At 44.0% G+C, this 26892-nt stretch overlaps 1 protein-coding gene across 1 annotated transcript in view; it reads right to left on the bottom strand.

Moving 5' to 3' along the window:
* The window catches only part of ZNF827 (zinc finger protein 827), a 135473-nt gene that overhangs the window by 94725 nt on the left and 13856 nt on the right, over positions 1-26892 (bottom strand). The window contains exon 2 of the mRNA XM_055550805.1: positions 2258-3310. Within this exon, the coding sequence (XP_055406780.1) occupies positions 2258-3310 (1053 nt within the window). The remainder of the gene's footprint in view (positions 1-2257; positions 3311-26892) is intronic.

Raw genomic sequence — 26892 nt, 5'->3', positions numbered from 1 at the left:
CCCCACGGACTGTAGCCCACCAGGCTCCTCTGTCCATGGGGCTTCTCCAGGCAAGAATACTGGAGTGGGTCGCCACGCCCTCCTACGGGGGCTCTTCCCAACCCAGGGATAGAACCAGGGTCTCCTGCATTGCAGGTGGATTCCCTATCGTCTGAGTCACCAGGGAAGCCCGTGGACATTTAAACCAAAACAGGGGCCCATCTTGTCCCTGGGTTGTAGATCTGACAACAAAACAGGCAAAAATAGTCTAGCCCACCCTGGAAGCTTGAGACCTCCCCTCCTCCTCACATGCATCTAGTCACCTGAATGAAAAGCTCAGACTTCATAACTTGCTGGTTATAGCCAAGACTCTCTAAAATGACAAAGCCATTATAGTCAGCCTTCAGGAGACAGTCTTACCAGGTCCTTCTTTCCAAGCCATCAGCAAGCTAAAGTTTATTACTCTTTTGTATAAGCTTTTCCAAATAACTAATGTCCAGGTGAATTTATAGGAGAAACACCATTTAATTCAGCTATTTAAGAACCATATGAAGAATACACATAAAGTAACATTTTACATAGACGCCCATACCTCTCTTTCTGCTGCTCCCTATAAATGAAATTTTTATAAACCAGGAATGATTAATTCCCTTATAAAAATTACTCTGGTCCCTCTGTTTGTCTCCTTGTTCCCTAATTTTAGCCATTTCTCTCTTTATCTCACCACATGGCAGGTGAGACGTGAGGAGAAGGGAAACTCAGCATTGATAAAATTGTAGGAGTTTATTGACACTTCAGAAACCTTGGAGCGAGCGGCCCAGATCACTTGAAGAGTCATAAAAGTTCCATATATCCATTTTCCTAGTTCTATTCTGGTGTTTACACAAGTTTTAAAGCAATTATAATGAGTACATAGAGCTTATTCAGCAATTTAAATGGAAATTTGTCATAAAGGCATCAAACTGATGTTAGCTGTGATTGTTCAGTCAATGATTTGCCATTCGGAGCCCCTCTCATCAGTGTGGCTGCAAATAATCAAAAGTTGGCCAGACGCACACAATGGCAGTGATGATGGCACTCGTGGCCTGCTTCCTGTTCAGGTCTGGCAGGATACCCTCCAGAGACATCTGAAACGCCATGCATCCCTCTCCAGGACCCTGTTTTTTACCACGGGCATAATTTAAAAACAAACCAGTACAAGAAATGATGTTTCCACTGTGAGGACCCAAGTGACTAAGTTTCTCCCTCGGATGAATAACTGTGAACGTCAAGGCTTTAGAAGATTGCGACTTCTCCTTTGAAAAGACCGTCCCCATAAGAAAAACCCATGATTCACATTTTCCACATGCACATTCCTTCAGAATCTGATTGGACTGGAATAAAATAAAGAATTTGCAGGAAATGCTTTGATTACGTCTGAATGACAATATTCTTTAGAGTTCTTATACAATAAGAAATTATATAAGAACAGAGTATGTAAAGGCTCATGTCCCACCAAAATTTTAATAAAAATGCTAAGGTAAGGGTATACAAAAGGGGTCACATGAATTGTGCGATTGGGATTGATATATGTCACTATTGATATAAAATAGATAACTAATTAGAACCTACTGCATGGCAAGCACATTGCTCTGTGTATGACCTAAATGGGAAGAAAATCCAAAAAAGGGGGATATATGTATACGTATAGATGATTCACTTTGCTGTACAGCAGAAAGTAATGCACCATTGTAAAGCAACTATACTCCAATAAAAAAATATATTTTAAAAAGTATATAGTGTGATAAATTAGGGCAGAATAGTCACTGATGACACGAAAGTCCATTTGTGATGGAAGCTGTAAGACAGTAAGCTCTCTCTTGTTAACTATTTCAAAAGCAGTGAGTTTTTTTTTTCCCCCCTGTGCAGTGATGCCATGCACTCCATGACAAAGATACTTTGATCTTCCTCCATTAAATATATCTTGTGTGGACCTAGCCTGAACTCGGTAAGGCGAAAAAAAAAATCGTTTCTATGAAAGGGAAGGAGTACTGTATGTCTCTAAGATTATTCATTACCTTTCAAAAATAAAGCTATTGGTGAAGTCTTTGTGTCATCCATACATGAAAGACCCACCCTAAGGCTGCTTACTTATTTTGTCGTTGCTTCTGCTTTTTTATTCCTGCCTCAGATCGGATGGGGAACCCATGAGAAGGAAGAAGGCAATGAATTAGACACTGCAATTGACAGGCAGAAAAAAAAAAGACTTAGAGGCTGGTGGAAATGAAAGCATCCATACCTGAGTTGGAGGGCTTAGACACTCTTCCCTTGGGAACTGGGAGCAACAATAATTCCAAGGACTGCGGCGGTGGTGGAGGCGGCGGCGGAGGCGGTGGCGGAGGAGGCGGGGTTACTTTCTCTTGCTTCTTCTCCGAAGGCGGTGGCGGTAGAGGGTCCTCAGGCACCAGTGACGATTTCTCAGCCAGAAGGGTCCCGGCAGCCCTCGCTGCGACCTCTTTCAGAAGGGCCGCTGAGGAGGTCATGGAAGCCAGGGAAAGGAAAGAGCTGGCCGGGGGCGGGTGTTCCTGGCCAGGAGTCAAGCTTCTCTCGCTGACTTTCTTGGATAAAGCTGCCAAGGTGGAGCTGGCAGACTGGGAGCTGAAAGGGGAGGAAAAGGACTCAAATCGCACGGTCTCCTCTGTCCTGGTCAGCGATTTGTCCTGCAGGACGGCATTGGCTGCAGCTTTCAGTTTGAGGATGGCGGAATCCGGGGACAAGCCGCAGGTGGTGGTTGAGTTTGGCAACCACTTACCTTGATTCCATAGGAAACGGTTACTTGGAGGGTATTGGTCATTCTGTTCCTGCTTCTCGGCCAGCTTCCTGGCCAGCACGCTGAGCTGCTGGGCATGGTGGGACGGTGGGGAAAAGGAGAGATTCGAGCCCGCGTTGACCGGGGATTCCACCCTGCCGTTGGCCGTGGCCGTGGCATCCAGTTTGAGGGAGCCGGCTTCCAGCAGCCGCCTCAAGTTGCTGCTCAGGGGCTTGGTGGAGCCTGGGTGGTCCTCCTCACACAGAGAAGACACGCCGGGGGAGAGGTGATCCGGACACTGCAGTGGGTCTCGCAGGACCTCCCCGTCAAGTGCCACCAGCTCCAACGTGTGGCTGCTGGGGGTCGCGCTTCCCAAGGAGGTGTCTGGAGACGTGGACTGCTCTTGGATCTGGTCCTCCAGGCACAGCTTATAGTTCTCCTGGACTTCTCCATAGGAGGCTTCCGACGGCGTCTCCGAAGAGTTCCCATACCAGTGTTCTCCTTCACTGAGTTCTCCCTCCGCCTCGTCCTGCCTACTAACATCTGGGGGAATTAAGAAGATCCGGTTTACTCCCAAAGCAAGCAACAAGCAAGCCTGAAGACAGGCAAAAATGGAGTCGTGGACATGCTACCTCTGCCCTGCCCCCCCCCCCCCAAAAAAAAAAAAAAACCACACGAAAGACAGACACAACCTTCCAGCAGGCAGGGGCTGGGTCAGAGCCTCTGGACCTAAGCTTGAAGGGATGCTGAATGGGCCACGGTTTAAAGCACAGCCACCTTCTACACACGTTCATCCTTTTCTAATTATTCCAAATCAAGGGAAATGCAAAAGGAGGAATGAGAAAAACGGAGCTGGTAAAGAAGAAACTGGATGCAGAAACTGCTTTTCAGTGAATGGGGGAAATGGGGAGAAGCTTGTGCCCAGGTAAAAAGTGAGCATGAGATCTTCAAGATCGTGTGGGAATGAAAATGACAGCCAGACTTATAGGGGGAAACTGGATGATGAGACCCAAGGTGGTAGGAAACTGCTCGCTTTCTAACTCCACCTCAGGCCAGTCACTTAGCTGGCTTGATAGAACATGCAATTCATTTATTTTTAAACTGATCAAAATATGTAAATAAAAACTTGCTTATTAGATATTCTACCAATTTCACAGAGTTGTTCTGAAGCTTCCATCATAATAAACATGCAACCATGTTTTGAAAAAACAGTAGAGTACTATACAAAAATGAGATCTCACTACCAAACACTATTCACATTCCTGGTTTCTTAAAGGGACAATCTCTCCCTGACTTCTTAAAGAGACAATGCAAACTGCTTGTCTGAGATCCCAATCCTCAACTTGCCGGCCCTCTCAACGTAGGCAGTGATTAGTCATTTGTTCCCTCACTGCACTGAGAGTCCCCTTTCCTTATTTTCTATCCATGAGTTTATCTGTCCACCCTTACTGCTCTCACTGGACCCCAGCACCAGTCAGCTGGGACTCTTTGCCTTTCCAGGAGCACAAGAGGGCTCTGCCACTTCTCTGCCTTTGCACAACATATTCCTTCAACCTGCGATGTCTTCCCCTAGAAGGCCTGACTGTCCAATTCTGCCCATCCTTCAACCCCCAGCTCAAAGGATTCCTCCTCGTTATTCTCCCTAGAACTCAATGTCAGAATTAATTTCTCTTTCTCATTCATTCACTCATTTATTCAACAGCTAAGAAGGGAGTGCCTGCCACATGGCAGGCATTCAAGACTGAACAATGTTGAACAAAATGAAGATCCTGCCTTCTTAGAGCTTACATTCTGGTGAGGAAAACAGATGTTAAACAAAATGAGTAAATGAGTAAATCCTAGAGAAAACCAGAGAGTGGTAAGTGTTATGGAGAAACATACAGAGCAGGACACAGAGGATGGGGGTAATGGGTAGGAGATAAGTTGTCATGTTCAACAGTCACGGTTAGGGTGAGGCTTCACTGAGGCGGTGACATCTGGGCAAAGACTTAAGAGACATCAGCAGTCAGTCATGCAGCCATCTCTGAGGGAGGGGGCCCAGGCAGAGGAGGGTCTGATATAAATATAAATGCCCTGATGTGAGAACTTGCCTCATACATGCATGGACCATCAGGGAAGCCAGTGAGTGTCAGAGCAGAAGGAAAGTCAGAGAAATAACGAGAAAGAGAGAGATTTAAAGGAGGGAGGCCAAGCCTATCAGAAGGATGCTGTAAACTACCAAATGATTTTTGTATCTTTTGCAATTGGAGTGACTGGGAACCACTGGAGGGGCAGTGGCAGGGCAGTGACATGACGTGACTTATGTTTTCCAAGGTCTGTTCTGGCTGCCTGTGGAAAAGAGAATGCAGGTGCAAGGTGGGAACAGGGAGGCCGATCGCGGGGAGAAGCTGGCAGGTTCTGTACGTATTTTGAATGAAGACCCAACATTCCCATTTTTAAAATATTGAGTCTACTATGGACTTATCTTCTAAAAAATTAAGTGACAGGGTTCCTGAAATGTAGGGATGGTGGCTTACTATGTACAGATTCCACATATGCCTCACACAATGCCTGGTCCCTAGAGAGTTCAATGATGCTTTAGGGACGGAGCCAAAATTCCCCACTGTGCCAAGTTTTGCTACATATATCGTGCTGTTTCTTTCCTGAATAGAAATAGCTGGAAGTAGTAATGCCCGAACTACAAGCTAATACATCGATCTTCCCATGCTCTTTAGAGAAGAAATGTCACAAATGACAAATTCTCTTTCACTAAGTTACAGTTCTGCAACTCCTTCCTGAGATTCCTTATTAAGTTATCACAAAAATATAAAATATCAAATGGGATTTGCTGGAGAAAAGCAGGCAAAATTGAGTTTTCTCTGTTAAAAACAGTCTGGCTCCTGGTGATTTGCCACATTTCCTTCTTCCCATCTGATTTCGACATTTGTCATCTTTCCTGAAACTGGCGGGACCCAGAACCACTCATCTCACCAACGGCTTCTCGAAGAGATGCTCTTTACCAACCACCAAGCAGCCAACATCAATTTCAACAACAGGGTTGATTTTATGTTCCTTTTTGTAAATTATGCTTTTGTCAAACTAGAGTAGCTCGCCATAGTCAAGATTGGTGTAGAACCTTGTGTGCATGCTAAGTCACTTCAGTCGTGTCCAAAGGCCCACCAGGCCCTTTGGCCATGGGATACTTCAGGCAAGAATACTGGAGTGGGTTGTCATTCCTTGCAGTCTGGAGCAATTAACAAGGTACATAAAATCAGGGTTTTGAGAACCACAAGGAATCACAACCACATCCGTGTACAGTCTTGTCGTTTTACTGAGACTATTAAATATTCTTAAGGTTACGGTGGATCTAAGGCACACACAGAGCTAACTTACTGCTAACACTGGAACCCAAAGCCCAAATCACTTAACATCTGGCCCAATGCTCCTTTTCAAAGCCCCTGCCAGATGCCCTCTGAGTAGCATCTTCTAGAAAATCTGAGCAGCTGTCCTTCCACCCTCTGGAAAGAGAAATCAGCAAGTGAATTCTCATTGATAAAGATATCATTCACTCTTATTTTCAGATAAACCAATAAGAGCTAAGTACCCGTTATTTTTATAATTTTTCCATTCCCTCTCTGCCTCTTCTTTGTTGCTGTTCTCAAAAATGGATTCAAATGCCTAAAAAATTTGGCACATCTTCTGGCAAAGCCCCAAAGGCAAAGTTTAATTTCCTGCCCACTCCAGATGTGAGAAGAAAATTCACCCCCTCCAGATGTGCTGAAGCCGGTGAGTGGGTCAAAAACTAAAGAAGTTGTCAATTCAGGCTCTAAGTCCATCAAACAGTGATAAGGAGATCCAAGCCTTTCAGAGTGATACAAACAGCTGACAACTATGTTTAAAGCAACCTCCTCAACCTCACCAAAACACAAGCCCAGAACATGCAAACAAAGCATTTCTTAAACAGACCAATATAAGTCCTCTAAAATACCCAGATATTTCTTAACCATCTACTGCTCTGTGCTTTGCAGATACACTCACTGAGATACATACACTCTTTTTGTACTGCAAGAAAACTCAAATACCTAAAGAGTATTTTTAAACTCATTTTGTTGTTGTTGTTTAGTCGCTAAGCCATGTCCAACTCTTTAGAGATCCCATAGACTGTAGCCCACCAGGCCTCTCTGTCCATGAGATTTCCCAGGCAAGAATACTGGCTGCTGCTGCTGCTGCTGCTGCTAAGTCACTTCAGTCATGTCCGATTCTGTGTGACCCCATAGACAGCAGCCCACCAGGCTCCCCTGTCCCTGGGATTCTCTAGGCAAGAACACTGGAGTGGGTTGACATACTGGAGTGGGTTGCTATTTCCTTCTCCGTGGGAATCTTCCAGATTCAGGGATAGAACTTGCGTCTCTTGCATTGGCAGGTGGATTCTTTAGCACTGAGCCACCAGGGAAGCCCTTTTAAATTCATAATATTCCATTAATCACTTTTCTGAAGATGCTGCTACTGCAATCGTGGTTATTTAAGTAATAAACCAGCAATAATCGTAGTGCATGGCCTCGAAGGAGTCCGACCAGAAACCCGAGGAGAAACACCTCTGAAACTATTCTGTCATCACCTGAGGTCAAGTAAAAGCTGGGGTATGCACTCAGAGAAACGAACACAAGAGAAGCTGGGACCCACAGAGGGTGAGAGAAAAACCCTGAAAGTCTCCAATAAATGTGCTTTCACTTCATAAAAGAGCAGCAACAAGGATTTTCTCCCACGCATAAATTAATTTGGTTTCCCTTCTGCTGGGCTGCTGTTTATTTTCACATTCCGTTTCATCTAAGAGGTGTTCCTTGGTCCAGTTTTGGGGAGCTCCCCTTCAGCAAGGTCTGTGGGCCACCTCCGCCCCCAGCACCTTTCAGGCTGCAGGATGAGAAAGGCTTCTGTCACTGGGATGCTCAAATAGCATTCCTTCCATCTAAGGGATTAATTTGTTGGACATCGCAAACTTTAGAACAAATGAGGCTTGTCTTTTGACCCTCTTTCACAATTTGAGAACTCACCCCCATCCCCAGCCCCTTCTCTCATCCCCACCCTTCTCCCTCCCAGAGCTGTGAGACTCCCGGAAATGCTGTCTGCGCATCCAGCATCCACCATGGATTTCACAGTTTTTCTAACTAAGTCTCCAGGGGAAGCCTCTGAATGGCCAATGTAAATAACTCCCTTCTATGTGCATTATTTTTAACCTCTAGAATAGGAAGCTATTTCCATTGCTAATTTTACGACAACCTATGTCTCTGACAGCCAGGTTCACACTCATTCCTGTCAATTTTACACAACAGTCTGTTTCTGTGTTTTTCCCTTTAAATCAGAAACTCAGAAAGAATTAAGAATAGAAGCAGCGCAATTACAGAATGAAAACACGCTGAATATATTTTGTTTCCATGTGGCAAATATTTCTCCTTTGGGGAAAACAAAACAAAATTTCACTACCTAACACATTTACAATTCAGTTCTCAAGCAGAGAAACTGAGTAATTTGAGATCTACCACTCTTGCATTTTTTTTCCAGCTCACTTCATTTTTGGTTTGACAGTTTTAATCAGGTGCATTTAATTGGACCGATATTCAACTCAAAAGGTCCTTGTTCAGAAAGATCAGGAGGAGAGAGAGAAAAAATATAAGGAGGCACCTATTAATTTTCATGCCTTTTGGCTGAGGTTAAAGCTAGTGGAGACGGAAGCCGAAAAGCCTCAGTTCTTAATCTACCCACAAACCATTGCCACCAGTCAATACACACGAATCTCACTGGCAGTTATTGAAGAGCATCAGGATTAGGTTCTTAGGACTCGCCTGGATGGAGCTGACTCATGGTCAGTCGTCTGGCAGCCAACACCCTCTTCTTGTGACCACAGGTGTGTTTACCTGATCCCTAACTTTCCGGTTTATTTGCATCTAAAAATATTGCATGTTTTCCATTTCCACCTAATATGCATCCATAGCTAAACAGGTCACTATCAGTATTATCAGTTATACCAGGAATACCCACCTTAAAACATACAATAGATTTTTCCTTGCAATTGTACACGAAAGCAGTTTGTAAAGTTTACACAACAGTGTACAAAAGCTATTAGTAAAACCAATGCTGATAATGGATTTAATTCAACATTTACTGAGCATTTACTATTAACATATTCAGGGAACTGTGCTCTGCAACAGAGAGCCTCAGAGACAGTAACAACGTCTAGGTCAACAGTTTACAATTAACAGGGGAGCAAGAATTGCACAAGCCTATGAAACACACAGAGTCCTGTGTGCCTAAGAGAGCAAATCATTCATTCCAATCATGCAGGTGGCTTTGGAAACGGACCTTGGAGGACACAGAAGATTTCAATAGATGACACTGGAAATTCACTTATAAGAGGGCTCCCTCCTCTGCAAACTATCAAACAGGAAATAGCCCAGTTGTGGAGTAAGCTAATATTCTGGTGACCTTGTTAGATACATTCACTTAAAGAAAATGTTTTCAGATTCTCCACTCTTCACATTTTAAAAACACCCCATCTATTGACTGGTTAAGGGCAGATTGACCAACTACGTTCCTCAACTCACTCCTTTTGAAATAAAAAAACCATTAGGTTATACATGCCTGAAGCAGGACAATGAGGCAAGCGCTGACCAAAGCAGGGGTAGTTGGGCTCCTGTGGTTGTCAGTGACGAGGACCGCATGCGTGAACGTTCTCGGGTCACGTTCTCAGTCCCTCTATCAAACATGGAAAGGGCTGCATGTCGCTAGCACCAGAGAGGGTGTCCAAAGCACCATCAGGGCTCCCTCTCATTTGTGTCTAGTCTCTTCTGGGAGGGTAGCCTCCTCTCAGGTCACCTTTGCTATGCTGTGCTTAGTCACTCAGTCATGTCGGACTCTGTGACCCCGTGGACTGCAGCCATCCAGGCCCCTCCGTCTATGGGGATTCTCCAGGCAAGAGTACTGGAGTGGGTTGTCATGCCCTCCTCCAGGCCAGCTTTCCCAGGGGGCAAAAAACCTGGCGCACAGGTTCTGGAGTCCACCCTCAATGACGTATGTATCACAGGAGCAAGGTATTTCCCCCTCTGATTGGCTGCTGGAGGTCATGTGCCACTCCCTGGACCTATCGCTGAAGCCAAGGGGCGGGCTCTACAACTGGTCCACGTGGGTCACAGAAGAAAAGGGAAGAGGCAACCGGAAGACAAAAGCAGTGACCTCGGTAATGCTTAATGAAGGTTTAGCATGCTGCATATCAGGTTGTTCTGAACCAATTTTATGATCCTGAGCATAAAACATATCCTCATTTAGGCTGGTTTACTTGCCAATTTTTCGATCGTCCTTTTGTAGCCTGAAAGCCTCAGCACATCCCCCACACTGGTTCTGCCCTCAGTGAAGGCACCTCTGAGGGCTCCGGGCCTCCAAGTCCACCGTCTAAATGACACGCCCGCAATCGGCTCCGCAGGACCAAGCCGCAGAGACCACGGTTATTGAACCTGATGCCCAGGGGCACCCATCCCTTATCAGCATGGCCAGGAAGAAAATGTAAGAACTGCTAGTTATTTCAAACTGCCAGAGTGGAGAAGACAGCCAGAGATCCCTGTCACCAGTCCAGGTGGGGAAAAGGTGCCATGAGGGCAGCGGGAAATGAGTGGAAGTCTGGAGAGGATAAGAGTCTGCAGACTGAGATAGCAGGGCTGCCTCCTGGGTCAAGACGACCATTTTGCACACAGCAGTGTTTGCAGATTACTGCTGGAAGTGTCCACGAAGAAAACAAAGGTAACATACATTAACACATTGCTCCTCCTCTTCAAAGACAGTTCCAAACAGTATCTAAGCCAGTTTCAATATTCTCATAGAAAGTTGCCAGGTCCTCCAGGAACCCAGGAACCACCCAAGCTCCCCCATCAAACTGCCCATCTCCACACAAATGGCAACTCCTCCACCCCTAGAATTGCTTGGACCAAAATGCGACGGCCAGTCTCCACTAGCTTCTTTCTCTCACACCCCTCATCTAATTAATTTGTGGATTCTGTTGGTTCTGCTTTCAACATACATTCCCAATCTTGCCACTTTTCAACATTTCCACCACTCCCACCCTCATATACTGCACTGTAGCCCTGGCCTAGACTATGACAGTAGCCTTTTGACTGGTTGACTTACTTCCAATTCTTGCCCCCTCCCCCTATATTCTTAACCAGTAGCCAGAGTAAGCTTTTAAAAATATTATGTCCAATTCCACTGTGCGTGCTAAGTCACTTCAGTCATATCTGACTCTTTGCAACCCTATGGACCATAGCCCACCAGGCTCCTCTGTCCATGGGATTCTCCAGGCAAGAAAACTGGAGTGGATTGGGTTGCTGTGCCCTCCTCCATGGGGGATCTTCCTGACCCAGAGATTGGATTCTTTACCCTTAGCACCACCTGGGAAGCCCCTAATTCCACTGCTTCATCCCTAAAGCCTCCACGATGGCTTCTCAGGCTTCTCAGAATAAAATCCAAAACTTTTACCTTGACCTAAAGGCCCTACATAATCTGCATCCCTCTGACCTCTCATCTCATACCACTGTGCCTGGCAGGCTCCTGCCTCAGGGCCTTTGCACTTGCTATTCCCTTTGCCTGAAATCTTTCTCCCCCAAAAGAGCAACATGACTGATTTCCTTACTTCCTGAGGTCTCCCCTCAAATATGATTGTTTATTAGAGTAGAAGCCCCCTGAGAGAGACGATTTTGTTCTGCTTGCCGCTGTATCCTCAATATTTAGAATGGTACTCTAATCAGGTGCTCATATATTTGTCTAATCAGGTGCTCATATATTTGTCACATGTATGAATAAGAAAGAAAAAATGGGCTTAACAATCAGAATGGTGGCCCTTGTCAGTACTGGAAATGAGAACGGTTTTCAAAATTACAAATGACAATTCTATTTTTCTCATGTGATCAAACACAGAACAGGGAAAAGAGCCTGCTTTGCAAACGTTTCCACCAGAACCTCCTTGCTGGCCAACAAAAGACAACAGCAGTCTAGGGGAATGAGTGACTGAAGCTGAAGCCCCCTCTGCTAAGTTGCTTAGTCGTGTCCGACTCTGTGTGACCCCAGAGACGGCAGCCCACCAGGCTCCCCCGTCCCTGGGATTCTCCAGGCAAGAACGCTGGAGTGGGTTGCCATTTCCTTCTCCAATGCATGAAAGTGAAAAGTAAAAGTGAAGTCGCTCAGTCATGTCCGACTCTTAGCGACCCCATGGACTGCAGCCCACCAGGCTCCTCTGTCCATGGGATTTTCCAGGCAAGAGTACTGGAATGGGGTGCCATTGCCTTCTCTGGAAGCCCCCTCTAGGAAGTCCCAAATTTCTTTGAGTCATAGCTTAACATTTCAAGTGAATTCTGCACTCTATACTATAGATGAGCTTGTCCTTACTTAACAATACAGGGGCGTTTCTCACAAACCATCCAAAGACATTATTCTCCTGGAAAGTGCACCATGTCTCTCTGGATACCCATCTTCTTTGGAGAAACATGTTCCCTAACGAGAGGAACGAGAATGTATGAAAAGCATGTAGTACAATGTCAAGAGCTCAGTAAGGAGTGGCTGGCATTGTTACTATCATCAGAAAACAGATAGCACGCAGCCTAGTGCCCCATCTTCAGAGAGCAAAGCGAATGCCCAGAGGGTACTTGCCAGGCTGATCCAATGGATCTGGGGGATACTGAAAACTACAGCTCTATTTGTTGAAGCTGAATTTTGTTATAGGAATTATTTTAGAGAAGAAAAGCCTTGGAGAGCTAGTTCCTATGTCTAGCTTCTAGGCAGAGGCTTAGAGAGGGCTGGTGATCTTTGAGCTCAGATGTCCCAATACAGAGGTCAATGCTTCAACTACTACATCACTAAGTGATCATCAATAAGTAAATGAATGAGTGAATCCTAGAAAGAGGCCTGGAACATGACAGGTTTCCAACAAACATTTGCTGAATGAGTGAACAATCATCTATAAAGCACCAGAAATATACCTGGTTCTATAGTCAGTGTTTTAATAATCACCAGCAAATTTGATCCTCACAATAATTTTAGGCAGGAGACTGTACTCTTTTCAATTTACAGACCAGGAAACCAAGGTTACAAAAGGTTTACTTAATATTCACACTTAGTGACAAAGTAAGGTTTAAACTCAAACCTTCAGAATATGAAAAACTTGACAAAAAAGTAATATTTCAGGTCAAAAAAGTAATATTTCAGGTAACCAAAAAGTACCAAAGTACTTTCACACAGTTGACATATTTTTTTATCTTGGTTTGATGAGATTTAAAAATGCATACATACTCAAACATGATGTGTGAAACATGATTTTATGTTTGTAACATGATTATTATTTTCTGAGAAGTGTCTCAGAAACTACTAAGCCTTTGCAGCGGCTTGCCCCCATATCAAATAGCTCCAAGCAATGATATTTTAAGTCATTATTCCTATTTTAACAGTTCTTATAAATTCTTTTTTTTTTCTCTATTATGCCTATGCAGAGCACTTTCCTTCTAAATTTGAGGCTTTTTGTCTGCCATAACTGAAACAACAATCACCAGGCTTTTTAAAATTCTGTGCAAACTAAGGATGAAAGCCTAGTGTTGTAGGTCGAATTGTTGTTGTTGTTTAGTCACTAAGTCATGTGGGACTCTTTTGCCATCCCATGGCCTGTAGCCCACCAGGCTCCTCCATCCATGGGATTCTGCAGGCAGGAACACTGGAATGTGTTTCCGTTTCTTTCTTCAGGGGATCTTCCCGACCCAGGGAATGAACGCAGCGCCAGCACTGACAGGTGGATTCTTTAGCACTGAGCCACCTGGGAAGCCCCATAGACTGAACTGCATCCCCCATAAAGATGCTAATGTCCAATTCGCAGTACCCGTGAAAGTGACTGATTTTGGAAATAGGATCTTTGTAGGTGATCAAGTTGAGATGAGGTCATTAGGGTGGGCCCTAACCCAATATGACTGGTGCCTAATAAAGAGGGGAGATTTTGCACAGACAGACAGCCATGTGAAGACCACAGGTGTACAGCCACACGTCAAGGAGCTACCAGAAGCTGGGAGGGAGGCCCACAACACACCCTTTCTTAGCCTCTTTGGAAGGAGCATGGAGCTGCCGCCACCTTCACCTCGATCTTGAACTTTTGGCCTCCAGAACAGTGAGATAATACATTTCTTTTTCGACCTTCTTTTGAATCGTGGGAATACAATATCTATTTGCTTTGTGTTAAAAAAGACCCAGATGCTGGGAAAAATTGAAGGCAGGAGGAGAAGGGGACAACAGAGGATGAGATGGTTGGATGGCATCACTGACTCGATGGACATGAGTTTGAGCAAGCTCTGGGAGATGGTGAAGGACAGGGAAGCCTGGCATGCTGCAGTCCATGGGGTCACAAAGAGTTGGACACGACTGAGCAACTGGACTGACTGACAGTATATATAATTGTTACATGATCTTACTGATTAAGAATAACTAAAAAATTTTTTCCTGTCATTGAAGCCGTTCAATTGGTGGTACTTTGTAACGGCAGCTCTAGAAAATGAATGAATATATTTAAGTTGGAAGGAAGAAGGCCTGAAATGCCTGAGACTTTTTTCTGGGGTTTCACCTCTGAATTCTAAACTGTAGACTCAGTTGGTACTGTAGTTTTTGTATAAGCTAGGTTTATTGTACAGAACCAGCCCCCCCACCACTCAGTGTGAAGTCCCCTGAGGCTACAGAGACTATAAACAGACTAAAAAGCTATTTTTGACTCTCTCTAAACATTAGCCAAATTTCTGTCAAATGAAAGATTTTAAGAAAGGCATTAATCAAGAGAAGTCTTCTATTACTAGAGTACCTTAGAAATCTCCAAATAAATATATGTGTGTGTGTATATATATAGTGGACTTCCCAGGCGGCACTACTGGTAAAGAACCCACCTGCCAATGTGCCAATGCAGGAGACATAAGAGACGCGAGTTCAGTGCAGGGGTCAGTAAGATCCCCTGGAGGCCACGGCAACCCACTCCAGTGTTCTTGCCTGGAGAATCCCATGGACAGAGGAGCCTGACAGGCTACCGTCCATGGGGTCGCAGAGTCGGACACGACTGAAGTGACTTAGCTCGCATACACGTAAATATGTATGTGTACTCATCACCACATATGTTGTGGCCAATTAATAAGAAAGGGGTATTTGCAAATATAGCATGAACTCACCACCCAATTGAGAGACCAAAATAGTACTGGTTAGCCCACGGATTGATTCCTTGCTGCTTCACCCTTTCAGGCACCTCCATGTTACAAAAAGCATATAGAATCTGTCCCCTCAAGCAATCAGAAGTAAATTTACCATGGCTACCATGGCATTATCAGAAAAATTGTCTGCTAAGGCTGATAAATCGGTCGATTATCTGCTTCCTTGACTTTTATTTCCTCTTGTATAAATGTTTTCATCCCAACATTACCAATACCTGTTCTAAGATGAGCGATAAATTATCAAACTGCTGAAATCACCAGGAAATTATTAATAGATCAAGAAAGAACTTAACAACAACAACAAAAAGCCATAATAACATAATAAGGCACTCAGCAGTCTAAGAACAGCCCTCTATGGAAAGAAAAATGGCTACTTAGTAGAATCTTAGCTTATACATAAAATGGTACATTTCTTTCTGGATACATTTACCAAGTGTTGACAGCACCCACCTTGGAATGAAACATATCACGGTCATAATCGTTCTGCCTGCCAACAGAAAGGTTCACACAGTAAGTCCTTTATTGACTAAAAATACACCTATATCCAGAAAGAAAAGAACCTTAGGGGATAAGAGAATTTAGCAAGGGAGAGGAAATTGCTTTTTATTTAGTGATTAAATACATATAAAACAAAAGCTGCAGAGGAAGCCGCGCCCAACGCCCTACATGCTCGCAAAAGTCAACGGTGCTGTGGTGTGAGAATATTTCTTTGGGTTATGCACAAGAATCCATGACACCAAAGAACACCACTTACAAGGACAACCCTAATTCAAAGTCAACTTTAAACACTGATTTAGGTCAACGATTTTAACCTTTACTCGGACCAGGCTTTGTGCCAGAGCTGCTATCTAATGGTCAAATGTTCACTTCTTTGCTGTCTCCTTTCCCTGCTCACCTTCTGGCACATACAAACGAAGTCAATGATAGCAGGCCAAAAGACAGTGGATACAACAAAAACCACAGGAAACCAGCAAGCAAGGGCAATTCCAAGGGCCACAGTGCCCTGGAGTCAGATCAACAGCCCCTGAACAACTTGGAGTCCACTGGTTTTGTCCACTTCATTCTCTTTTCAGAATTGCAGGGGGGACTTCCCTGGTGGTCCAAAGGTGAAGAGTTCACCCGCCAGAGCAGAGGGTTCGATCCCCGGTCTGGGAAGATCCCACATGCCACGGAGCAACTCAGCCCATTCGCCACAACTACTGAGCCTGAGCTCCGCAGCGAGAGAAACCACTGCCACTGCAGTGAGAAGCCCATGCCCCGCGACTAGAGAGTGACCCCTGCTCACTGCAACTCGAGAAAGCCTGCACGAAGCAACGAAGACCTAGCACAGCCCCAAAAAAGTTCATTAAAACTGGATCCTATTGTATATACAGTTTTGGAATCTTCTCTTTTACCTAGTAATATGTTTAGCACTTCTTTCCAAGTCAGTCAACAAAAATAAATTAATTAATATTAGTTTAAAAAGAAGGCAATGGACATGCCTTATATCTCTAATCAGCTTTGATTACACTAACCAGTTCCTTGTTCTTAATTCTGTCCCAAGAAGTTGCTGACCTTTGGAGGTTCACTGACAATGAAGACCCAGCAGAGCCAAAAAAAAAAAAAAAAAGAATTTCAGGGATGATCTCCTCTCCTCCTGGGCTTTCTTCAGGCATGCCCACTTGGGGTTTCACTAAGAAAGCTTTGTCTAAGTCTTTCACCTGAAAGAAACCTGGGGCTGTTTTCTTGTTCTCCGTCTCCAGGAGCAATGCTCCAGAGGAGAAAACATTCATTCCACTTCCCAACAAAGCTGGATCCTTCTGGAAACACAGTAAGTAGTAAGGCTGAGGTCAGGGAACATGTCTACTGTTGCTGCAGATGAAGGTTCAACCCCAAGGTAAATGTTCAACAACAACAAAAAAAATCCCTCTGTCATGCAGATGTCTGGCTCCGAAGTGACCCTGGCCATTTCCCGGGAGTGACCTCTTACACTATTCGTATGTCAGTTCCTCCTGTTAACCTTTTGGGAGTCTATAAAATGCCCTACTTCTCTATTTGAATAACCATGCCACTTCTTTTTCATCTTATAGGTCCTATAACTCTCTGCAGCCCTCTAGCTGCAATATTCTCCCACATGTTATAAGAACTTAGTTACCCAGCTGATCCTCCAACCAACAACTAGTATTTGAAAAGGAGGATGAAAAACTGTGGGGCTTCCCCAGTGGCTCAGACAGTAAAGAATCTGCCTGCAATGCAGGACACCCGGGTCAGATCCCTGGGTTGGGAAGATCCCCTGGAGGAGGGCATGGTAACCCACTCCAGTACTCTTGACTAGAGAATCCCATGGGCAGAGGAGCCTATCGGGCTATAGTCCATAAGGTCCCAAAGAGCTGGACACAATTGAGCAATTAACACACTTTCACTTTTCATGAAACGCTATAGGGCCATTTAAAGCTTTCATTGGAAAAGCTTTTTGATATAAATATTCTCAACTGCTCAGGCTTTGTTTTCAATCTACATGGTTTGAAGCTACTTAGAGAAAGTCAAATTCTTTTGGTATTTCCACACTAACGTCAACAGTAGTGAATCCTGTAAAGCAGGGTCGGCAGTCTTTTTCTGTGAACAGTCAGGCAGTAAATATTTTGGGCTTTGTGGTGCACATACGTTCTCTGTCCTGTGTTCTTTGTTGTGGCTGTTACCATTGCTTATTTTTTTATTTTTATTTTTTTTAATTTTATTTTATTTTTAAACTTTACATAATTGTATTAGTTTTGCCAAACATCAAAATGAATCCACAAATGCTTTAAAATACAAAATCCATTCTCAGCTCAAGGGGCTGCACAGAAATAGGCCATAGTTTGCTGACCCGTGTTCTAAGGAATAGATATATATATATATTTTTTAATCGTCAAAGCAGAATGGCATTTAAAACAATATTGGAAATTTGGAGAGATGGCCACAAGTTTCATCACCATCTTCTTAATCTAGCCATATCTGTGAGTCACTAAGCACCTTGGTGCCTCGGTTTCTTCATCTGTAAGAGGGATTAGAGTAGATCCGTGATTTACAAACCACACTCTCAAAAAACCCTAGGTCTCCAGGGAAGGGCTTGGTTGTGTGGATCCATTTACCTCCCACCTTAGCACAGCTAACCTGCAGCCCTGCTTTTTCCTCGTCTATACAGAGGCACTCTCTTTAAAGACAGCAGTTCCACTAATTTTTAAAAAAGTATGTATTCATTTATCTGTTTGGCTGAGCTGGGGGTCTTAGCTGAGCACTCAGGATCTTTGATCTTTGTTGCGGCATTCGGGATCTTTAGTCATGGCAGGAAAAGCCTTATTTGCAGCATGTGGGATCTAGTTCCCTGACTTGGGATGGAACCTGGGCCCCCTGAACTGGGAGCTTGGAGTCTTAGCCACTGGAACAGCAGGGAAGTCCTTTCTTTTGAGTTTAAAAAACACTGTATTAGATGATCTCAGGGATCACCCTAGTGTTCATCCTCCATGAATCCATTATTGGATAATTGGTCCTTTTCCAATCGTACTGGGAAGTGTCAGATAGAGAGGAAATGATTTAAAATCCTATGCTGAAGTTAAAAACAAGAGATCTTATTCTAAGAGGCCACATGTGCTTACTTAGATTTGTGGAAATCCACCAGATAGCCATATCATATGCGTGCAAACCCCACGCACGCTGATGAAGAGTTCACACTGGCATCTCTCTGCTTAGGGCTCTGGAAAAGCAGGATGGTTTAGCGCTGGACAGGGCAGTGAGCTCAGATCCGGAGACCCAGCTTCCAGGCTGAATTTGGTACTTACAGGTTTCCACTATAATTCCCGGTGTTTATTTAACAAAAAACTGGAGAGTCTACTAAATACCAACCCTTTGGGTGTTAGGACCACAGAGATGAACGAGACAGATGTGAACACTCTGCCCCCCATTACTCAGATCCCTCGTCTGTAAAGTGGAACAATAACACCTGCTCCCTCTTGCCGGCCCTGGGCTCCTGCAGAGATGGCGAAGTTTGTGTCAGCTGCCAAGCACAGACAACATTAAACTAGAAAACTACAGGTTCTCTTTCTCTTAAGTATATAATGTATATGCAACTTCAAGAATTTACCCAACTGATGGGACTCCCCTGGTGGCTCAGTGGTTAAGAATCCACCTTCCCATCCAGGAGATGCGGGATCCATCCCTGGTCAAGGAACTAAGATTCCACATGCTGAAGGGCAACAAATCCCACGCTGCAACTAGAGAAAGCCCTTGTACCTTGCAATGAAGAGCCCAAGCAGTCAAAAAAATTAAAATTAAAAAATAAAAAAGAATTTACCCAGTTGATAAAATGAGGCCACAACACGTTTTGCCTAACCAAAAAACCACAGCATTTCTAGAACATGAAGCAGCATGGCAAAACAGAAAGGGCACAAGCCTTGGCACCAGAAAGTCTCACTCAAATCACACCCAGCCTCCTACTAGACCCTCCCAATATCTACAGGCCCACGGTTTCATTTGCAGAACAGGATATTAAGGCCTGCAGTTCCACAGGGTCACTGTCAAGGTAAATCAGAATTATATGAGTAAAGCGTGCAGCACAGCGTTAGCACAAAGTGAATATAGTTTCTCTTTTCCCTCCCTCCCAGGCACCCAGAAATCTCAGATGAGGGAACACTGTATTTTAAATAGTAGCGCTTACCTCCCAATTGCTGCTGTTGCTACCCAGCTCTATAGCATAATCAGCTCGACCAAAGAGGACAGGAAACTTCTGGTTGTTATGACCATGGAATCCAGATGCAGAACATGCCCCGTCATCAGGAAAATCTTACAGTCTTGGCACAGTTTGAGGACAGAGAGAGAGAGAGAGCAGAGCCGATGACGGAGGGGAGACTCTGCAGTCTGGAATGTGCCCCAAACTTCCAACCACAAAAGTGCTCACTTGCTCTCAGGCTGCAGTATCTCTGCGGTGTGGGCCACAGCCTCTGCTCCTCTCAGCAAGTTGCCTCAGAAGCACATGACTTTTCTCCAGTCATCGCTAGGCCACATCCATGGGAATGCTCGTGGCATGGCGCATCACCTCCACCCAGCCCAGTGAATCAGTTCAGGCCAATCCTTTTCTCATTTCTGAGAGAGGAAGACAGCAGGAGATATCTCCCCAAGTCCTTTCTCTCCCCAAAACCCTTTGATTATGTGACGCATTCTTAACTTCTCCATTCGTTCATTCATTCAAGCATGTTGATGGAACACCTCCTATATCTTGTATTCTGTGACCCATTCATTCATTCATATATTCAATAATGTTTACAGAATAGCTCCTATCTTTGATTCTGTTCTTCTCTCATTCACTTATTCAACATATTTACCGACCATCTACTATACACCAACTACTGTTATGTGCAAAAGTATACAAAAATGAGTAAGAAATAGTCCATGCCCCAAGCTCACAGTCAATAAGGACAAAGATGAATAAGCTATTATAACATAGCACAAAAGGTATTATGAGAGACCCACAGGAACCAGGAGACAGGATGCCTAATTTTGCCCAAGAGGTGGGACAATGGTGGGAGGAGGAGAGGGACGAAAGGCTTCTCTCAGGACTGAGTGTTGCAGGGTAAGAAGAAGGTTATCAGGCCAATCAGATGAGCTGAAGACATCCCAGAAGTAGGAAAAAGAATATGCCAAAGTGAGGCTTCGCTGGTGGCTCAGATGGTACAGAATTTGCCTTCAACACAGGAGATACGGGTTCAATCCCTGGGTCGGGAAGATCCCTGGAGAAGGGAATGGCTACCCACTCCAGTATTCTTGCCTGGAGAATTTCAAGGACAGAGGAGCCTGGTGGGCTACATAGTTCACCCCTACATAGTGGGGTCATAAAAGAGTCAGACACGACTGAGCAACACACCCACATGCGCGCATACACACACACACACACATGGAGATAGAAGAATGGCGGTCTGCAAAACAGATCACTCAGTATGACTGAAATAAGGGATTACAGGAGTGCAGGAGAAAGGGGGCTCAGGTGATGAAGCATCTTCTATACTTTGCTAAGAATAACAAACTTTATCTTTTTAGGAAAAGCCTCAGTTCAGTTCAGTTCAGTTCAGTCGCTCAGTGGTGTCAAACTCTTTTCGACCCCATGAATTGCAGCACGCCAGGCCTCCCTGTCCATCACCAACTCCCGGAGTTCACCCAGACTCACGTCTATCAAGTCAGTGATGCCATCCAGCCTCTCATCCTCTGTCGTCCCCTTCTCCTCCTGCCCCCAATCCCTCCCAGCATCAGGGTCTTTCCCAATGATCCTAAATAAGGATTATCTAGATTACAGGTGTGTTTTAGGAAGTCTACAGTGGTAGCAAGGTGAAGACTGGATTTATAGAGGCTGAGGTGGAGGGAAAGCAGACATGAGACTGAAGCAAAAAAAGTTCTCAATTCTTATGGGAAAAACTAAGAACATAAATGAAAGCAGTGGCAAGGAATGTGCGCATGATGAATTGATGAATGCTACAGAGATTCTGAAAGAACAATCAACAGACTTGGTGGGCAATTTGATGTGGGAGGAAAGGAAGTGGGTGGCACGTAGGAGTGCATCCAGGTTTCTGTCTTAAGTAAGTGGGTTCATGGACGGTGGGGATACCAGCCCAGGGACAGCAAGAACAGAAATCGTCCCAGCTCCCAGGGCCTGAAAACCTCAGGCATCTCTGTACCCAACAATGCACTCTCCACGATAAAGCACGCTGCACCCAGGGTACCCACTAGAGTTCTCCTTCTCTGAGGGGGGTACCCAGGAAGTCACAGGGTGAACATGCAGCATCTTCAAAGATCAACATTTTGACATATGTATTTGTGGAGAAGAAAAGTAATTTAGTCGCTAAGTTTATTTACAATATTATCCTAAAACAAACATATGTTATAGAGCAAAATGCTGATTTTCATCCAAATTTTCAGATCAAACAAAAAGACTTCGAAGATACTTCAAAGAAATCTCATAGAGCCTGAGAATACTTGTGAGGGAAGGGTCCCCTGCCTTTGGGGTTCTTCAGTGCAAACAGCCATAAAGTGCCGCACTGTAACCTTATCAAGCCAAACCAAGGACCCAGGAACCCCAAGCCTTGGCATTTCTATTCCTGTGCAGGCATCTTAGAAAGGTGGTTCTCAAAGTGTGGGCTGTGGACCCCCGGGGATCTCTCTGAGAGCCTTTCAGGGATCCTCAAGATCAGAAGTGTTTTCACAATAATACCAGGATGCTAGCTGCCCTTTTCACTCTGCTGACATTTGTACTGATGATGCAAAAGCAGTGGTGGGTAAAATGCTGGCACCTTGGCTCCAATTGGGACAACGGCACCAAACCACCCTTGTAATAAATCACTGTACTCTTTAGCACCACACACCCACAGTAAACACACACACACACAAAACAATCCTGCCAGTTTCACTTAAGAATGTCTTCGATGAGGGACTTCTCTGGTGGTCCAGCAATTAAGACTCTGCGATTCCAATGCAGGGGACACGGGTTCAATCCCTGGTGGGAGAACTAAGAGCCTATATGTCAGTCGGTGCAGCCAAAAAAAGCAGAAGAATGTCTCTGATGAAGCAGCAGTGGAAATTATTAATTTTATTAAAGGTTGACCCTGGAGTAAGCTTTTTAAAAATATTCAATGTGATGAAATATGTGCATAAAGCATTTCTGCTATGACTGAAGTCAGATGGCTGTCTCAAGGGAAAGGACATGTGTGACTGAGCTGGGAACTGGACCACTTTTTTCGATTAAAACTTTATTTTTAAATCAGAGGATAATTGCTTCACAATGCTCTGTTGGCTTCTGCCATACAACAATGTGAATTACACATAAATATACATATGTCCTCGCTCTCTTGAACCTCACTCCCATCCATGGAACATCACTTTTAATTAATAGAATAATTGACAAATAACTGAATGACTTTGGTCATTCAAATCTGGGGATTTGGCCGTTTCTTGGAAATAAATGAAGTAAGGTTACTATTTTAAGGGAAAACTGACAGTATTTGTAGCCAATGATAAAATTCAAACTTTCAAGCCAGTATTAAAATTTTGGAAAATTTGTACTGTACACCATGAACGTAACAGCTTCGCTGTACAGACTTTTCAAATAAGATCAGTGTTGACAATACACTTTTTATACTGTGCAATAAAATGTATCAACATTTGGTTGGTCTACATAACTCAGCGAGCCAACAGTTTCCAAATGACCCATGCATGATGGGACCTACGGGGTGGTCCATTCAAAATGCAATATAGACCAGTACATTTTAATGCAACCGAATACAAAAGTCCACTGAAACGGTTTCAGATTCCACATTACAACTAAGCCAAGAGGTGGCTCTAAGAAGCTCCCTCTTTTTGAGTCTTGGCAAAGTATCAAAGAATAGCCGTAATTATCTGAAAAGGCTGTTACATATCTGTGTGAAGCCTGATAGTCTTCCTATATTCCATCCAAAGCAACATGCTGCAATTGACTGAATGCAGCAGCAGATATTAGAATCTTTCTATTAAGTCAGACATTAAAGAGATTATGAAATAATGTCACTCTTCTAAGTTTATTTTTTTGGAAAAAGATATTTTTCATAAAAATATCCTACATAATTAACAAAAAATGATTATAACCATTATTTTTAATAATAAAAATATAAATTTCTCAATTTTAATATCTCATATGAGATGGATACAATGCATATATACAAAAGCTCTTTGACATCCTCAATAACTTTGAGAAGGTCCTGAGACCAAACTATTTGAGAACCAGTGTCTTAGAGAAATTTCCACTCAGGCTCAGGTGATATGTACTTGCATGTCCACAACAGCACTGTTCCAACAGCAAAAAGTAGGAACAAACCACACACACGCTGCAGTATGTTTCTACAGGACAAAACTGGGGAGCAGTGAAAATGAATGCGCCACAGCTCAGTACACTGACACGAATACATCTTACAAAGACAACAGCTGGATGCATGCTACTTGCTACCTCTTTATCTTTTTACATTTATATTTTTATAAATGGCAAAGATGAGTGAAACTAAATACGGTAAAGCTATTGAGAAAAGGGCTTCCCTGGTAGCTCACACAGTAAAGAATCTGCTCGCGATGCAGGAGATGCAGGTTCGATCCCTGAGTTGGGAAGATCCCCTGAAGAAGGGAATGGCAACCCACTCCAGTATTCTTGCCTGGAGAATTCCATGGACAGAGGAGCCTGGCAGGCCATAGTCCATGGGCTTGCAAAGAGTCGGACACAACTGAGTGACTAACACTTACTTACACTTACTTATAGAGAAAAGCAAGAGGAACAATCAACAGAAAATTTAGAATAATGGGAACAAGTAGCAGGAGAAGGATACAGACCAAATTTGAGAGTGTTGAGATTCATTAGATTGGACAGCAGGTTTATTAATGTTCATTTAACCAGAATGCTTCATTATATATGTATGAATGTTAGATGTATCTTGTAAATGGCACATACTTTAAGACCAGTAAAGGTAGGCACTGCATTAGAGCATTCTTTGGCAAAGAAACCAAAGAAGTAAGGGGATGGGGGCCCTAAGCTCTGGCTGAGGGTCTGCAGTACTGGCCCCATAGAAGCCCTTCACTGGGCAGGTCTCTTCCTCAGATACCTTCAAAGCTCACGTACACTGCCATCCATCTACTGGGTTGGCCAAAAACATTTGTTCAGGTTTTTCCTTAATCTTACAGAAAAACCTAAATGAAGTTTTTTGGCCAACCCAATACTTTAGTTTTTCAACGGCCCTCCCTACTTAAAAAGGCTATTTCTTGCTTCAGGCCATCATCCTCCACCTCCATTTATATAACTCAATGAAAAAACTATCAAACTCCATAGTTGATTTTGTGTTGTACCTGAAGGAGTAAACTTAGCCATCATAATCTCTTATCACTTGGGTTAGCTCCTACTATAGTCTTCCTACCTCCTATCCATACATCACCAATACGCCCCCTCTGGTTCAACAAAGTTCCTTAGTGTCTCCTGCCTACTTTTGCTTTATTTCGATCCCTTTTGGCTGGTTTCCTTCTGTTTGGGCTTCCCTGGTGGCTCAGACGATAAAGCGTCTGCCTGCAATGCGGGAGACCTGGATTCGATTCCTGGGTCGGGAAGATCCCCTGGAGAAGGAAATGGCAATCCACTCCAGCACTCTTGCCTGGAAAATCCCATGGACGGAGGAGCCTGATAGGCTACAGTCCACGGGGTTGCAAAGAGTCGGACATTGGAATGCTTTTCTCTCTTCTCAAGATCTAAGTCCATCACGTCTGTGAGGATGCTTGTAGGTACCACTCTCCTCCAAGAATCTTCTAGCCGTCACTGTTACTCTGAGTTTCCTCAAACATTTACACACCTAATTCACATTATATTGGCTCACACCTGTTAGCACATTGATTTGTAATTATGCTCCGCGGTTGTTTTGTGTCAACGTTTAAAAGAACTGTCAGCAGAGACTGCATTCCATACAACTTTTATGAGCCAGGTAAATGCTCAAAACTTTTTCTCAATGAACAAGCACCAGGTAGGGACTCCAACTCTCAACTAATCAAATCCTCATGGCTCTAATGTGTGTCGACATCCAAGTATTATTCTCAAAAGGCTTTCAATTCAGTATATTGAAAGATGCTCCCCATCCCCCCACACCCCCTTCCCCCCAACTAGAGGAGCAGATTTCCCATTTTATAATAGAAACCAAGCAAAGCAGCATTTGCTCAACAAAATTCTCAACATTTCTGCTCCCCATCTCACCCCCTCTTTACTTGCAATCTTTAAAAAAATCACCCCTGACACGCAGTTAAACCAGCTTCTTCATAACACACAAGATCTTCTGTTACACTTGGGGGCAATTTTATTTATTCAACAGATCCTTATCTTAAGACATCAAAGTTATTTTCCCTCTAACTTTTTCCCTATTGGTCCTAGTCTCTGTTTCTTGCTCAGCATTTCAGAAATCTATGGAAATACTTTTCAAGCTGAATTTTAATTATTTGTTTGCATCTCCTCTCCCTGCTTGGCTCTGAGACCCTTGCAAGCTCGGGCCATACTCTATTCAGCTCTGCAGATCCCTAATCCCTGGTAGAGAAGCACTCAGTTACTGCTGCTTGAATGAATGAATGAATGAATAAAGTATCAGACACAAGGTAAGAATTTAGGATGAGTGACAATTCAGAGTAAGTCTACTCCATTTTTCACTTGACAGAACTTCAAATATTTGAATTTAGTTACCATGTACAACTTTTATCCACTCATTCTTTTTCTTCATACTGTGTGTGTGTGTGTGTGTGTGTGTGTGAGTAGTGTCCGACTCTCTGCCACCCAGTGAACTGTAACCCACCAGGCTCTTCTGTCCATGGGATTCTCCAGGCCAGAATACTAGGGTGGGTTGCAATTCCTTCTTCAGGAGATCTTTCTGACTCAGGGATCACACCCATGTCTCCTGCATTGCAGGCAGACTCTTTACTGTCTGAGCCACCTCATGTTAAGTACTCCCATGATGTACTTAACATGGAGTAACTAATTCTTCACATGATGATTTCAAGAGCCTACAACATGCTAGTTGCCTCTGGCCTGGTGAGTAGTTTATCAATGAAAGTGAAAGTTGCTCAGTTGTGTCCGACTCTTGGTGACCCCATGAACTATACAGTCCATGGGATTCTCCAGGACAGAATACTGGAGTGGGTAGCCTTTCCCTTCTCCAGGGGATCTTCCCAACCCAGGGATTGAACCCAGGTCTCCTGCATTGCAGGCAGATTCTTTACCAGCTGAGCCACCAGGGAAGCTCAAAAATACTGGACTGGGTAGCTTATCCCTTCTCTAGCAGATCTTCCTGACCCAGGAATCAAAATGGGGTCTCCTGCATTGCAGGGAGAGTCTTAACCAGC

Source organism: Bubalus kerabau, chromosome 16 (assembly GCF_029407905.1).
Source record: "Bubalus kerabau isolate K-KA32 ecotype Philippines breed swamp buffalo chromosome 16, PCC_UOA_SB_1v2, whole genome shotgun sequence".
In the NCBI taxonomy this organism is placed as follows: Eukaryota; Metazoa; Chordata; class Mammalia; order Artiodactyla; family Bovidae; genus Bubalus; species Bubalus kerabau.
The sequence above is the reverse complement of the archived record's forward strand: the minus strand, read 5'-3'. Positions and strand labels throughout refer to the sequence as shown.